General features: G+C 38.4%; 1 protein-coding gene across 1 annotated transcript in view; it reads left to right on the top strand.

Annotated features, from left to right (window-relative positions):
• The first annotated feature begins 6930 nt into the window (after positions 1–6930).
• si:ch211-286b4.4 (uncharacterized) overlaps positions 6931–17518 on the top strand; it is an 81393-nt gene continuing 70805 nt past the window's right edge. The window contains exons 1-5 of the mRNA XM_062061850.1: positions 6931–6935; positions 7452–7672; positions 7735–7881; positions 7981–8145; positions 10693–10844. Coding sequence (XP_061917834.1) covers positions 6931–6935; positions 7452–7672; positions 7735–7881; positions 7981–8145; positions 10693–10844 — 690 coding nt within the window. The remainder of the gene's footprint in view (positions 6936–7451; positions 7673–7734; positions 7882–7980; positions 8146–10692; positions 10845–17518) is intronic.

Here is a 17518-nt window from a genome sequence, read left to right as displayed (position 1 = left end):
GTATTTTTTCTCTAAAATTGTCTTTCTGAAAGTTATAAGAAGCAAAGTAAAAAAATGAATGAATTTATTTAAACAAGTGAAGACCAAGTCTTTAAAATATTTTCTTGGATTTTCAAATTCTATTTGAGTTTTGTCTCTTTTAGAATTAAAAATGTCGGGCAAAGCGAGACCAGCTAGCTAGTAAATAAATAAAATTTAAAAAATCGAGGCAGCTCACTGGTAAGTGCTGCTATTTGAGCTATTTTTAGAACAGGCCAGCGGGCTACTCATCTGGTCCTTACGGGCTACCTGGTGCCCGCGGGCACCACGTTGGTGACCCCTGGTCTAAAGTGTTTTTAGCGTTGACTTGTTGAAGAGAGTGAAAAGAGAATTGCAATAGTCAATGGAAGACGAAATGAACGTGTGGATTATCATTTCCAGATCCAATTTTGACAACACATTTCTCACTTTAGAGATATTTCTGAGATGATAAAGACCGTTTTTGGTCAGTTGACGACAGTGACCCTTCAAAGACATGGACTGATCAAACACAACCCCAAGGCTTCTGAGGCTGCTTTAAACAGATACACCTAGAGCGCCAAGGGAGTTCTTGATCAGGGGGATCTTTTTATCGGGAGCAATTATCTGAGTTTCCGTTTTGTTTGAATTTATCTGGAGGAAATTAGAGGACAACCAGTTTTTAATACAGGATACGCACTCCAAGAATTCAGATAAAAAGTGAAACTCTGAGTCATTGAAGGAGCATAACAGTGTGTGGATATAAACAAGAGATATATGTGATGCACCTGCAGTGTGAACGCTCCGGTCGCACTCATCCGACCAGAACGTCACCAAAAGCGATAAGCGTCATAATTCTTTGCCAAAATAGACAGTTGCAAAAGAAATAGTTGACAAACTAGCAGAAAACAGACAAAAGTATTATGTTTTGGGGACTCACGTCCGTGCTCCACCGCTCGTGTCTCCGACTGCTTGCCAACACGCCCTACAGAACAGACATCATAGCAAATATCCCACAAACAAAAAAGGCCAAAATGTTTACCCTCTTCCTTCTTAATGTTCTGTGTGCAGTAATTCGGTTCAGAAAACGTTGACTTTGATTGCACAAAATCCTTCAAATTGCCACAAATGTACTGAGACAGACTCAAATTGGAGCCATGATTAACACTGCATCACATGTGACGTCACGTCTTCCTGCCAGTCAGTTTGCGTCCACATTAGACATTGCAGTTTTTTTGTAATGTGAACGACCACATAAAAAAATCGGCTTTGACAACAAAATCTGAATTAGACATCCTGCCCTGCAGTGTGAACATAGTTACACTCAATATGCTTCAAAAACATGCTCAACATGTAACATAGATGTCTTCATAGTTTTCTAATCATTAGACAAATTGACTTATGGACACTACCATGTATAGACATTTTGTTTGATGGCAGCCATATTTTTTTTACCCATCTTGCTCGAATTCTGCAGGCGTGTGCTGATCAGTACCTTAAACATGTTTACCAAATGTTCTGGTGATTCAGTTAAGTATCCCAAAGTTACAGTTTTGTACAGCACATTTAAGATGTGTGAGGCATTTCAAGTCAATTGAACTTATGTGGGTCACACTATGGCAGGGCCATAAAAAAAATAATAGCAAAGGCCACACAGTAGCAGAGCGTACTACATTAGGCTGACCATATTCTGAAATCCCAAAAAGAGGACACATATATGCGTGCCAAGGCGGGCAGCACGCCAAGGCCGGGACGAGGTGAAAATTTGCCAATGATACTCGAACTTGCTTTATAAATAATATATTTATTTAAATAAAGCATTTTTTCTCCTCTGTTGACAGCAGTGTTGGCGCTAGGAATTTTCAGAATGGGGTCCCAGGGACCCCATCAAGTCATAAAAATGGGGTACCACAGTAAATTTTTGGGGTCCCACTTTTTTGTAAGCGTTTTGAAAACAAATGACAAATGTATGCATTATCCTGTTATATCTCACATGACACATTCTATATTGTGTTTTGGAAAAAGGTTGTCATAAACGTTACTTAATTCATTAAAAAAGATAATAAAAAGAAAACAAATGTGTATACATATGTAAATGTATTCAGTTATAAACATTCATTCACTTTCTTCTTTCCTTCATGGATCTAAACTTTACCGCTGCTGGTAGTTTTTTCTATGTTTTTATTGAATAAGTGGTAGGTGTATTTATTTCAGTATAAAATTGTAAAAAGTGTTTTGCTTCGGTCATGAAATGATGATAATGCTGTGCCAGGGCATACATACATTTTATATTTAACGCTTAAATCTCTGGAGTCTACATCAACTTCAGATCCATTCCTCATTTCAAAATGTTTTAGTTTTTTTTATGTTGTTTTGTTTGTTTGTTTTCCACCTTTTTTTGTCAAACAAAACTATGTTTTTTATGGCAAACACACAAAATATGCAAAATCTTCCACCAAAAATATTTTTTAAAGTGGAATATTTGATGTAAAGTAATCGGAACCTTGGATAGGTCAATAATTCATGATAACAGTGATTTTGATTCAATATTATGTTTTCAGCAATGACCGTTTGAAAGAAGAAAAAAAACAGCTTTGTTTTATTAGTCAACATTGCAACTTTTTCTAAATTACATTTCACCTTTAAGCTTTTTTATTTCACTTTTGTTATGTTTTTGTTTATTTTAATAGTATTGTTAGAATGTGCCGTGAGCCTTTAAAACATTAGCGGTGGGCCACAAATCGTAAAAAAAATAAAAATAAATAAATAATCTGCGTCCTTTCTGATTTCAATGCGTTAAAAAGACACAAAAAGTGTGTTAACGCCAACACTGGTTGACAGTATAACAAAATAAGTCACACTTATATTCTGTAACATTCACAGTTTTGGGAAAAAAAAGTGCAGAGGTAGAAATATTCAAAATAATCTCTTGTATATAATCTAAACATAAATAATGCCTCAAAACAAGTAAATTAAATTTAAACCAAAAACAGCAGACGAGCTCTCGCCCTGCACAGCTGTTTTGTGCTTTGTAGTGTCGATATGGGCTTGTAGATTGTTAGCCCCTTTATTTGCCACAGATATATACGTTGCTGATTTGCACACAGTGCATTCTGCTTCACGTGTCACGGCCAGGACGAAAACACGAATAATTTTCCCGCAAATTATCCGTGAAGTTGCATTTACGTTTCGGCATTTCTTGTTGCATGTCTATCTCCACTCATTAGCTCTCTGTCTCTCTGTCTCTGCCCCTCCCTCACGAATGTTTCTGCGCTTTTTTTAACCCCTTCTTAACTTAACCCTGGACGTACATTGAAAATACACGCAACCCTAATTCAAAATGCCGGACATTTGAGGCATTTAAGAAACCCCGCCCGGACACCCCGGACACCCCCGCAAAAGAGGACATGTCCGGGGAAAAGAGGACGTATGGTCAGCCTAACTACATCCGCCAGGAGGTTATGCAATCATTGAGGTTTGATTGTTTAGCAACATAACTCAGAAAGTTATGGGAGGATTTTCATGTAACTTTAAAGGGGAACTGCACTTTTTTGAAATTTACAATCCTAATGAGAGACAAGAAGACAACGTTTTGGGGTTTTTTGCATTTTTATTTGTAAAAACCCGCTCGTTCTTGATGACTGGCAATGCAGCTAATAGGAGCAATCCATTCTGATGCTAATTTACTTTAAAAATGCATCCAAAAACCGCCAACAGTACTTAAATTACGTTCTGTAACCTGTATACTAACCAAGCTGTAGCGACATTGTTATTGTAAGAGCAAACACTGAGGAACTTGTTTTTCTAGAGTAGTAACACATCGCTTTGGGACGGCATTCTAAAGCATTAACCGTAAACCAGCTACGGAAAGAGATAAGCTAGGTTTCGCGTCAGCAGCTGAATTGCTTTTAAAGGCCTACTGAAATGAGATTTTCTTATTTAAACAGGGATAGCAGGTCCATTCTATGTGTCATACTTGATAATTTCGAGATATTGCCATATTTTTGCTGAAAGGATTTAGTAGAGAACATCGACAATAAAGTTCGCAACTTTTGGTCGCTGATAAAAAAAGCCTTGCCTGTACCGGAAGTAGCGTGACGTCACAGGTTGTGTAGCTCCTCACATCTGCACATTGTTTACAATCATGGCCGCCAGCAGCGAGAGCGATCCGGACCGAGAAAGCGACGATTACCCCATTAATTTGAGCGAGGATGAAAGATTCGTGGATGAGGCTAGTGAGAGTGAAGGATCAGAGGGCAGTGGAAGCGATTCAGATAGGGAAGATGCTGTGAGAGGCGGGTGGGACCTGATATTCAGCTGGGAATGACTAAAACAGTAAATAAACACAAGACATATATATACTCTATTAGCCACAACACAACCAGGTTTATATTTAATATGCCACAAATTAATCGCGCATAACAAACACCTCCCTCCTCCCGTCCATACAACCCGCCAATACAAATCAAACACCCGCACAACACACTCAATCCCACAGCCCAAAGTACCGTTCACCTCCGCAAAGTTCATACAGCACATATATTTCCCCAAAGTTACGTACAGTACGTGACATGCACATAGCGGCACGCACGTACGGGCAAGCGATCAAATGTTTGGAAGCCGCAGCTGCATACTCACGGTAGCGTGTATCCAACTCAAAGTCCTCCTGGTAAGAGTCTCTGTTGTCCCAGTTCTTGTGTTGCTGCAGCCGGCCGCTAATACACCCCTTCCCACCTACAGCTTTCTTCTTTGCTGTCTTCATTGTTCATTAAACAAATTGCAAAAGATTCACCAACACAGATGTCCAGAATACTGTGGAATTTTGCGATGAAAACAGACGACTTAATAGCTGGCCACAATGGTGTCCTAAAATGTCCGCTACAATACGTGACGTCACGCGCAAACGTCATCATACCGAGACGTTTTCAGCAGGATATTTCGCGGGAAATTTAAAATTGCACTTTACTAATCTAACCCGGCCGTATTGGCATGTGTTGCAATGTTAAGATTTCATCATTGATATATAAACTATCAGACTGTGTGGTCGGTAGTAGTGGGTTTCAGTAGGCCTTTAAGTTTGTACTGCACTACACAATGCGATAGGAGACCAATCAGTACTGGCTGAAAACATGAACAATCATGTTACACTATCTGTAAAGTATTAGCCCACATTTCATGTTTTGTGTGTACACAGCTAGCTCAACACTATATGTACCGTAGTTGTAATAACAAGCATGATGTACTGTGTGTATTACGATCATTATTAATCGATGGACAGTTGTCTGTTTGTTCCAGCTGGCCGGGGAAGTTTTTTCAAGTTGACTTTGGGTAAGCACTCCATTTATGTAGAAAAGGCTTGGCTCCAAGTTCCACATTTTTGCCCGCAAGTCCCGCCGAACTCACTCTCTCGGCTCCAACGTTTCCTCCTCTGTTCGTGCTCGCTTCTATAAGCAGCAGTTCATCCTCCGTATGTTCAGCTTCAAAAATATAAGGTTGTGAATCCTCATTTGTCCTGTTGCCAAGTCTGCCATGATTAGAACACACACAAGCGTTTGTGGCTGGAAATTGGAAGTGCGCTGCTATGGAAACAGAAATAAATGCGCCAAGGAAAGAAGTTCCGGTAATGCATAATATGACCAAAATACGGTAAATATTGAACATACTGCATGTTGTTATGAACGGTGTCTGTTACTACATTATATATATATATATATATATATATATATATATATATATATATATATATATATATATATATATATATATATATATATATATATACATGCTTATATAAAACATTAATGGAGGGTTTTGAATTTGTTTTAGAGGGATTTGAAGGCTACAACTGTGAGTCCCGTTAGCTTTTTTTAATCATCTTTAAGATCCTAAAAGAAAAGACGTGTGTTCTTGTCTCTCATAAGAATTGTGAATGATGGGCAAAATTCCCCCCCAAAAAATGCAGTTCTCTTTTCAGGAAATGTTGGAAATTGGATGAGGAACACGTGATTATATTTTTAGTGTTATCCGAATAATTCCCACTCTGGTCCACTCTGCTTATTTTATTCAAAAAGCTTTGTGTGGGTTTTAATGCAGGAAATGTTCTAAATTGGATAAGGAACACATTATTAGATTTTGGAGGTAATCGGGTTTAGGATTTATTGGGAGACAGGGCCTGGCGGAGGTCTGCATTTAAATTTTTTCTGTGATTTATTATTTATTTATTTCACTTCCTGATTTATTTTGATCCGTGTACAATGGAGACATATTGGGACGTTTTAAGACGCTTGGTGATGTAATATCCCGTGACTGGGGACGACGTGGCAAAGTTGGTAGAGTGGCCGTGCCAGCAATCGGAGGGTTGCTGGTTACTAGGGTTCAATCCCCACCTTCTACCATCCTAGTCACGTCCGTTGTGTCCTTGAGCAAGACACTTCCCCCTTGCTCCTGATGGGTGCTGGTTAGCGCCTTGCATGGCAGCTCCCGCCATCAATGTGTGAATGTGTGTGTGAATGTGGAAATAGTGTCAAAGCGCTTTGAGTACCTTGAAGGTAGAAAAGCGCTATTCAAGTATAACCCATTTATATTATTTATTTATGACTGGCACTTTTCTTAGTGAGGATGTGTTACAAGGGTGCCAAACTCTATTACGTAAAGGGCCACATCTTCACTTACGGCTGCCCTCAACGAGCCACTTGTACATGTGAAACCATATAAGTGTGTGATCTCCACATAATATTACACGATTGCTCCTTTCATTGGATTATCATCATATTGTAGGCCAACAAACTGATGGAAAAACTGCTTTGCAATCAGAAGTCAAGGTGACAAAGTTTAGCTATTGTAATTCATTTCAAAAGGGTTTCAAAGACAAAGAAAATGCTTGGAACAGCTTTTTGCATGAAATATTATTGAGTTAAGAAGAACTGCATTTGCATGAGGTACATTTTTTTTCTGTTAAAAATTAAATGCATTTAGCTACAATTTCTTATTGACATTTTTCAAGTATTTTGCAGGCTACATAAAATGATGTGGCACCTGTGCATTACATGAATAATGACATTTTCTTAATGGGGACCTGAGATGATTTTAATCTATACCAATGGTCCCCAAACTATGGCCTGCGGGCCAGATACAGCCCGCCAGCGTCCAAAAAAAAGTATTTAAAAAACTAAATTTAAAAAAGTTGTATTTCTTTATTTATTTATCAGACTGCAAAACCCCGCAAACAGAGACATCCAAAACTGCTTGCAAGCTCACATCAAAATGCATGAACCTTATGATGTGAAGCTCTGGCATTATTTTGCACAAGTATCTAACATTCTAACAACATCTATAAGTGAGAAAAAACAACATTCATCATATGTCCCTGCGGGATAAAACTTGACTAAGCTCATTATATTTGCGTATTTCCCTAAAACAAGCAACTGCTGACCGTGTTGTGCTTCTGCCATCAGCTACGTTTGCCTGGGTGGCAGCCCCAGCCCCACCCCTTCTGACGGTTCCCATGGCTACCGGTGCCCTGCCGGCCACAGCTGTCCTGTTGGCTCAGCCGGAGCGCTGCCATGTGAGCCTGGTACTTACAGCCCGGCACCTGGGGCAGCTGAGTGCATCGTATGCCCCGGAGGAATGACATGCTCCTCCTCCGCCACACTGGAGCCTGCCCTCTGCACACTTGGTAAGCAAGTAGATTATCGGGGAGTTATTGCATCAACATTTTCTTTGGTCCTCTTTTTGTAGGTCATTTTTGTCCTGCTGGAACTGCTCTGCCTCAACCTTGCCCTTTAGGGACTTTCAACAACCAGACAGGTGCACATTCCCGCTCTGTCTGCACAGCCTGCCCTCCTGGACTCTACTGTAGCACATATGGAGCTTCATCACCACAAGGTGCCTCATTTTGAAGCCTGATTCTCTAACACAGTCCAATAAAGTAATAGCAGGTAAACACATAAGATGATTTATAACGCCTTTGGATTGTGTCTGTAGGTTCTTGTTTGCAAGGCTATTTCTGCCAAGGTGGAGCCGAGGGACCAGCTCCACAAAGCTCAGTGAGCTTCCCCAGGAATGGGCTTTGCCCTGCAGGTCACTACTGTCCGGCGGGGTGTCTCTCCCCGATCCCTTGCCCTGTTGGCAGTGTCCGTAACACTACTGGTAATAATACAGTCTGTCCTTCTAGCCCAGGGGTCGGCAACCCAAAATGTTGAAAGAGCCATATTGGACCAAAAATACAAAAACAAATCTGTCTGGAGCCGCAAAAATTAAGCCATATTACATGTGTCATGAGATATAAATTGAATTAAGAGGACTTAAAGGAAACTAAATGACCTCAAATATAGCTACAAATGAGGCATAATGATGCAATATGTACATGTCGCTAGCCTAAATAGCATGTTAGCATCGATTAGCTTGCAGTCATGCAGTGACCAAATATGTCTGATTAGCACTCCACACAAGTCAATAACATCAACAAAACTCACCTTTGTGCACTCACGCACAACGTTGGAAGTGTGGCGGACAAAATGAGACAGAAAAAGTGGCATAAAACACGTCCTAGAAAGTCGGAGAAAGTTAAACATGTAAACAAACTATACGGTGAGTTCAAGGACCGCCAAAATAAGTAGGACAAAGCGGCGCTCGCAAAATACTCGAATGAGTGAAGCATATTTAATATAAACAGTGTGCTTTATAACAATTAGGGAGGTTTGTGTCATGTTTGTCCTCATACAGAAACCATACTAAAACAAAAAAATATATTTTTTTCCCCCTCATCTTTTTCCATTCTTCATACATTTTTGAAAAATCTCCAGAGAGCCACTAGGGCGGCGCTAAAGAGCCGCATGCGGCTCTAGAGCCGCGGGTTGCCGACCCCCGTTCTAGCCTCACCTACAGTCGTGGTCCAAAGTTGACATACACTTGTAAAGAACATAATGTCATGGCTGTCTTGAGTTTCCAATAATTTATACAACTCTTATTAGTTTGTGATAGAGTGATTGGAGCACATACTTGTTGGTCACAATAACATCAACAAAACTCACCTTTGTGCACTCACGCACAACGTTGGAAGTGTGGCGGACAAAATGAGACAGAAAAAGTGGCATAAAACACGTCCTAGAAAGTCGGAGAAAGTTAAACATGTAAACAAACTATACGGTGAGTTCAAGGACCGCCAAAATAAGTAGGACAAAGCGGCGCTCGCAAAATACTCGAATGAGTGAAGCATATTTAATATAAACAGTGTGCTTTATAACAATTAGGGAGGTTTGTGTCATGTTTGTCCTCATACAGAAACCATACTAAAACAAAAAAATATATTTTTTTCCCCCTCATCTTTTTCCATTCTTCATACATTTTTGAAAAATCTCCAGAGAGCCACTAGGGCGGCGCTAAAGAGCCGCATGCGGCTCTAGAGCCGCGGGTTGCCGACCCCCGTTCTAGCCTCACCTACAGTCGTGGTCCAAAGTTGACATACACTTGTAAAGAACATAATGTCATGGCTGTCTTGAGTTTCCAATAATTTATACAACTCTTATTAGTTTGTGATAGAGTGATTGGAGCACATACTTGTTGGTCACAAAAAACATTCATGACGTTTGGTTCTCGTATGAATTTATTATGGGTCTACTGAAAATGTGACCAAATCTTCTGGGTCAAAAGTATACATACGGCAATGTTAATATTTGGTTACATGTCCCTTGGCAAGTTTCACTGCAATAAGGCGCTTTTGGTAGCCATCCACAAGCTTCTGACAAGCTTTTGGTTGAATTTTTGACCACTCCTCTTGACAAAATTGTTGCAGTTCAGCTAAATGTGTTGGTTTTCTGACATGGACTTGTTTCTTCAGCATTGTCCACACGTTTAAGTCTGGACTTTGGGAAGGCCATTGTAAAACCTTAATTCTAGCCTGATTTAGCCATTGCTTTACCACTTTTGACGTGTTTGGGGTCATTGTCCTGTTGGGACGTCCAACTGCGCCCAAGACCCAACCTCCAGGCTGATGATTTTAGGTTGTCCTGAAGAATTTGGAGGTAATCCTCCTTTTTCACTGCCCCATTTACTCTCTGTAAAGCACCAGTTCCATTGGCAGCAAAACAGGCCCAAAGCATAATACTACCACCACCATGCTTGACGTATGCTGGGTATTGTGGCCAAACAGCTCAATTTTTTGTTTCATCTGACCACAGAACTTTCCTCCAGAAGGTCTTATCTTTGTCCATGTGATGTCACACATAAACACAGACAGAGACTGTGACACATGTCTGAAAACCAACACATTTAGCTGAACTGCACCAAGTTTGTCAAGAGGAGTGGTCAAAAATTCAACCAGAAGCTTGCCAGAAGCTTGTGGATAGCTACCAAAAGCACCTTATTGCAGTGAAACTTGCCAAGGGACATGTAACCAAATATTAACATTGCTGTATGTTTACTTTTGACTCAACAGATTTGCTCACATTTTCAGTAGACCCATAATAAATTCATAAAAGAACCAAACTTCATGAATGTTTTTTGTGACCAACAAGTATGTGCTCCAATCACTCTATCACAAGAAAATAACAGTTGTAGAAATGATTGCAAACTCAAGACAGCCATGACATTATGTTCTTTACAAGTGTATGTAAACTTTTGACCACGACTGTATATCAGATGTATTGCGATAGTCCAAAACAGAGCAACTTATCCTTGTGTGTTGCTCTTCCAAAGGAGGTGTGTCACTGGAGAGCTGCTCCATTTGTCCTCCAGGTCAATATTGCACTGCTGAAGGTCTCGTCAAGCCAAGCGGGCCCTGTGCCGCCGGTTTCTACTGCCCCTTTGACTTCTCTTCAACCACTCCATACGCATTCATCTGTCCCAAAGTAAGGCTTTTCATACAGTAGCTTCATCTTTCTACAATATATTCACCCCAAATTCATACCCTGTCATTATGTCACACTTTTTTCACTATGAAATATTTTTATTAAAAGACATTGGTTGGTTTCGAATTATATATATATATAATTTTTATTTTATTTTATATATATATATATATATTTATTTTTTTTCTGTACTTTTCAGTACTTTTCTAATTAAAGGGGACCACAAAAAATTGCATTATTAGCTTTATTTTAACAAAAAATCTTAGGGTACATTAAACATATGTTTATTATTGCAAGTGTGTCCTTAAATAAAATAGTGAACGTACAAGACAACTTGTCTTTTAGTAGTAAGTAAGCAAACAAAGGCTCCTAATTTAGTCTGCTGACATATGCAGTAACATACTGTCTCATTTATCATTCTATTATTTCATCAACATTATTAAGGACAAGTGGTAGAAAATTAATTACTAATCTACTTGTTCATTTACTGTTAATATCTGTTTACTTTCTCTTTTAACATGTTCTATCTACACTTCTGTTAAAATGTAATAATCACTTATTCTTCTGTTGTTTGACACTTTAAATTAGTTTTGGATGATACCACAAATTTGGGTATCAATCCGATACCAAGTAGTTACAGGATCATACATTGGTCATATTCAAAGTCCTCATGTGTCCAGGGACATATTTCCTGAGTTTATAAACATAATATGCCAAAAAATATTGATGTAATCATAGTAGTATCACTCCTGTACTTGGTATCATTACAGTGGATCCACCAATGGCGTTTGTTTACATTTTGGCGCCGGTGTGCTACGGTGTGTAGTGTAGCATGTTTAGCTATTCCTCGTCCTGCAGGGATGATACTTGTAAGAAACTTACTTTATTTTTTGCCATGGAGGCGAGGATTAGTGATTTAGAAGTAGCTAAAACAGTGCCGACAGCGGCTGGACTTTAGCAGCTAGCTAGCTAGCCATGTCTTAAAGCACCTCTTTCTGAGGGCGTTTTAGTGTTATAACTTCACCTTTATCGTTAGTTTTTAGCCAAAATGTTTCCGTTCTCCCTTTTCTGTCTACACACTGTCTGCTTGTAAGTACTCCGTGATTGTGCCCGGCCGAACATGCTAATCTGCTCGTAAACCAGCAATGACACGACATGACGACGACGGGGGGGTAGGGGGTGGTGGTACTATACTAATACCGGTATACCGGATATATATATATATATTCAGTATATATATATATATATATATATATATATATATATATATATATATATATATATATATATATATATATATATATATATATATATATATATATATATATATATTCAGTATATATATATGTATATATACATATATATATATATATATATATATATATATATATATATATATATATATATATATATATATATATATATATATACATATACATATACATATATATATATATATATATATATATATATATATATATATATATATATATATATATATATATATATATATATATATATATACACTACCGTTCAAAAGTTTGGGGTCACCCAAACAATTTTGTGGAATAGCCTTCATTTCTAAGAACAAGAATAGACTGTCGAGTTTCAGATGAAAGTTCTCTTTTTCTGGCCATTTTGAGCGTTTAATTGACCCCACAAATGTGATGCTCCAGAAACTCAATCTGCTCAAAGGTCAGTTTTGTAGCTTCTGTAACGAGCTAAACTGTTTCCAGATGTGTGAACATGATTGCACAAGGGTTTTCTAATCATCAATTAGCCTTCTGAGCCAATGAGCAAACACATTGTACCATTAGAACACTGGAGTGATAGTTGCTGGAAATGGGCCTCTATACACCTATGTAGATATTGCACCAAAAACCAGACATTTGCAGCTAGAATAGTCGTTTACCACATTAGCAATGCATAGAGTGTATTTCTTTAAAGTTAAGACTAGTTTAAAGTTATCTTCATTGAAAAGTACAGTGCTTTTCCTTCAAAAATAAGGACATTTCAATGTGACCCCAAACTTTTGAACGGTAGTGTATATATATATTTATTTCTTGTTTTAAATGTTTTGTTTGTTTTGGAAGCACAGCAGCAGGTGCCATATCAAGCGCTGTCACCCCAAAACCTCTGGTTGACACTAATATTTATTTTTACTCCCCCATGCTGATGAGCGGCAAGCAGCTAGAAACAGTATTTATCTCCCTACACAGTGTGGAGCTGCTACCCTAAGCTAATGATAATCACCTCCTTTAGGGCAAATCAACTCCATTTCTTTCTAGGCCTATCTTATTCTTGTATGTACCATTATCACCGGAAGACGAGGCTGAACATGCCACACACAGAGGAAGAGAATAAGGAACTAGTTTAAATATGGTATTGGTATCGTAAAACTGTCAACACTCACTATAAATGTATTGAACAATGTACTGTTAATACATGTGATTGTTTTTGGTATTGGCCAATCTCACTCATTGATGATCAGTATCAGAATTGGCAGCTTGAAACCCTGATCGGAATATCTCGACTTAGTACCAATGAGTGCTGCCAAGTCCTTAGTAAGCAAAGTAGCTATTGGCTGCCCTAAAAGTGACCAGAACGTGCTAGATTATTGTGTCATTTGCATAATTTGTTGCAATGGACGCCGTAGTAGAGAGGAATAAAGTTGTGAGAGAGACACAAAGTGAATTTGAAAAAAAGACATTGATGAAAGAACCACATTTATTGACCGGCTCATTAGCATTAACGATGGGATGGGGACGGTGTGGTGGTTTGTTTTAGCTTGACATAATGACAGTGAAGAAACATTTACATCTCGCTCAGTAAACAGCTGCAGCTCTGCACATGCACACTTCATTTGCAGTTTAGATATGGAGCGGTGTGGGTCTCCTCTATGCGCTGACTGCAGCTGGGACTGCTGCGCGAGGCTACTGTCGACCTGACCGCCTGTGGGGGAGGGGTTCACGCCAGCACCCGCTGCTAGTTGAGGACATCCATACCTGTGTTCATGTCTTCAAAACATCCGGAAAAAGTCGTTAATTTTGTCGCTAGTCGCTTTTGACAAAAACAGTTGCTGAGAGTAATTGGAAAGTCACCAGATTTAGTGAGAAAGTCGCTAAGTTGGCAACGCTGATACCAATGCATCTCTATGGCCACGCCTATTTATGAAATGTACATTTTGAGTTAAAATCCGTCCTGATTTTGAAACGTAAGCTTTACACGGAACTGTTGTTTTGAGTTACAGAACGTCTCTTATCAAATTGCCGGAATATAGGCTTTCACATTACAAATCAACTAAAATCATTATTTATATAGCACTTTTCATACACAGGCAAGTGGCAAACACCAAGTGCTGTACACAAATGAATAAATAAAAAGCACACAAAGAAAACACACATGCACACACAAGCACATACACACGCGCACACTATTGACAAACTATAACAAACAAAACATGGCACGGCACCACCTTTTATGGCGTCCACACTGGAGAATAACTGAACTTAACTAAAAAATAATATGAAACATATGATAAAATATATGTAAAAGAAGATATCAATCATGTAAAAAAATACATAGATAAGTTGTTGAAAAAAACATGACATTGAGAGAATAATATCAGTAATAATAGCAATAAATAAGATACACAATACAAGTAAAACAAAAATAAAAAAACATTAGAGTTTAATATGATCAGTAAAAAGCCTGATTGAAAAGGTGTGTCTTTATAATAATAATAATAATTAGTAGTGGTGTGGGAAAAAATCGATTCCAATTCGAATCATGATTCTCACGTTGTGCGATTCAGAATCGATTCTCATTTTTAAAAAAAAAAAAAATTTAATTTTATTTTTTTTTGTAAAATGTTTTATTTTTTCAATTTTTTATTAATCAATCCAAAAAAACAATACACAGCAATACGATAACAATGCAATCTAATTCCAAAACCAAACCCGACCCAGCAACACTCAGAACTGCAATAAACAGAGCAATTGAGAGGAGACACAAACACGACACAGAACAATCCAAAAGTAGTGAAACAAAAATGAATATTATCAACAACAGTATCAATATTAGTTACAATTTCAACATAGCAGTGATTAAAAATCCCTCATTGACATTATCATTAGACATTTATAAAAATAAATAAAAAAGAACAATAGTGTCACAGTGGCTTACACTTGCATCGCATCTCATAAGCTTGACAACACACTGTGTCCAATATTTTCACAAAGATAAAATAAGTCATATTTTTGGTTCATTTAATAGTTAAAACAAATGTACATTATTGCAATCAGTTGATAAAACATTGTCCTTTACAATTATAAAAGCTTTTTACAAAAATCTACTACTCTGCTTGCATGTCAGCAGACTGGGGTAGATCCTGCTGAAATCCTATGTATTGAATGAATAGAGAATCCTTTTGAATCGGGAAAAAAATCGTTTTTGAATCGAGAATCGTGTTGAATTGAAAAAAGAAAATAGATTTTGAATCGAATCGTGACCCCGAGAATCAATATTGAATCGAATCGTGGGACACCCAAAGATTCACAACCCTAATAATTAGCTTTATTGTCTTTGAGGAGACATTTGTCTTGGACATCAAGACACAACGTTTCACATACATACATACATACATACATACATGCAGTTCATCCGACAATACAGTGACGACAGTGAACAGTGCACATTACACTCCCCCCGTATTGCACACCTCCCTTTAGCCTTTATAAAAAATTAAAAAATATAAACAAATCTATGTTCTCTGCAGTCCTAAGGCTCTCTGGCAGGCTGTTCCATAGGTGGGGGTCAGAGTGGCTAAATGCTGCCTCACCATGGGTCTTTGGTAAAGATAAAAGGCTTGTGCCAGAGGACCTTAGAATCCACAAGGGCTGATACGATAGAGGCAGGTCATATATATTAGAAGGCACATTAGAACGCCATTGAGACATTTAAAAACTAATACTACAACTTTAAGCGGACGGAGAGCCAATGCAGCAGCTTTAAAACTGGTGTAATGTGCTCCCGTCCTCAAGTCCTCGTCAGCACGCGTGCAGCTCAGTTTTGTAATAATTGAAGAGTTTTCATATTATTTTAGCGAAGGCTAGAGAGCAAGGCATTACAATAGTCTAAACAGCAGGATATAAAAGTATGCATTATCACCTCCGTGTTGGCCTGAGAAAGAAGCGCGGGGAAACCCAATTTTGTAATATTTTTTTAAATTTGGGATAAGTCAGCTCAGAGTCTACAATCACGGCCAGATATTTTATAGATTGTGTTAGTTTAAAATCTTGTAATTGTGGTAAAACTGTCTCCCTCTGGCCTTCAGAGCCTATAACTGAAAACTCTGTTTTGTCCTGGTTGAGCTGTAGGAAATTCACTGCCATCCATGACTTGATGTCTACAATGCAGTTCAAAAGGGTATATATTGGTCCTGTGTCATTAGGAGGCACGGCAATGTACACCTGTGTATCGTCAGCATAATTGTGGAAACTGATGCCATGTCTCCTAATGTCGTCCCCAAGAGGCAACATATAAAGATAAAATAAAACGGGACCTTTAATTGAGGCTTGTGGAACCCCACAACTTATCTCATGGGTTCCTGAGGAACATGCATCCATACTTACATAAAACATCTGTCCGTGAGAGTGGAACCAGTTAAAAACAGTTGCAGGGAGGCGCATTAGGTGTCTAAATCTATTTAATAAAATGTAATGGTCAACCGTATCAAAAGCGGCGCTTAGATCCAGCAGAACCAACACTGGGATTTTTATCATCTAAATTCCACCTGATGTCGTTTAAAATCTTTAAAAAATGATGTCTCTGTACTGTGGTTCATTCTAAAATCAGACTGATGTCTCTCTAACATGGTATTTCTATTCAAAAAGTTGTTGACTTGGATAAAAAAAAAATAAAAAAAAAATTCTGAATCAACACGGTATATTTGCGCCCTAAAAAGTACAAACCCTGTTTCCATATGAGTTGGGAAATTGTGTTGGATGTAAATATAAACGGAATACAATGATTTGCAAATCCTTTTCAACCCATATTCAGTTGAATGCACTTCAAAGACAAGATATTTGATGTTCAAAGTCATAAACTTTTTTTTTTTTTTTTGCAAATAATAATTAACTTAGAATTTCATGGTTGCAACACGTGCCAAAGTAGTTGGGAAAGGGCATGTTCACCACTGTGTTACATGGCCTTTCCTTTTAACAACACTCAGTAAAATGTTTGGGAACTGAGGAGACACATTTTTTAGGTGAAATTCTTTCCCATTCTTGCTTGATGTACAGCTTAAGTTGTTCAACAGTCCGGGGGTCTCCGTTGTGGTATTTTAGGCTTCATAATGCGCCACACATTTTCAATGGGAGACAGGTCTGGACTACAGGCAGGCCAGTCTAGTACCCACACTCTTTTACTATGAAGCCACGTTGATGTAACACGTGGCTTGGCATTGTCTTGCTGAAATAAGCAGGGGCGTCCATGGTAACGTTGCTTGGATGGCAACATATGTAGTTCCAAAACCTGTATGTACTTTTCAGCATTAATGGCGCCTTCACAGATGTGTAAGTTACCATGTCTTGGGTACTAATACACCCCCATACCATCACAGATGCTGGCTTTTCAACTTTGCACCTATAACAATCCGGATGGTTCTTTTCCTC

Source organism: Entelurus aequoreus, linkage group LG10 (assembly GCF_033978785.1).
Source record: "Entelurus aequoreus isolate RoL-2023_Sb linkage group LG10, RoL_Eaeq_v1.1, whole genome shotgun sequence".
Lineage (NCBI taxonomy): Eukaryota > Metazoa > Chordata > Actinopteri > Syngnathiformes > Syngnathidae > Entelurus > Entelurus aequoreus.
The sequence above is the reverse complement of the archived record's forward strand: the minus strand, read 5'-3'. Positions and strand labels throughout refer to the sequence as shown.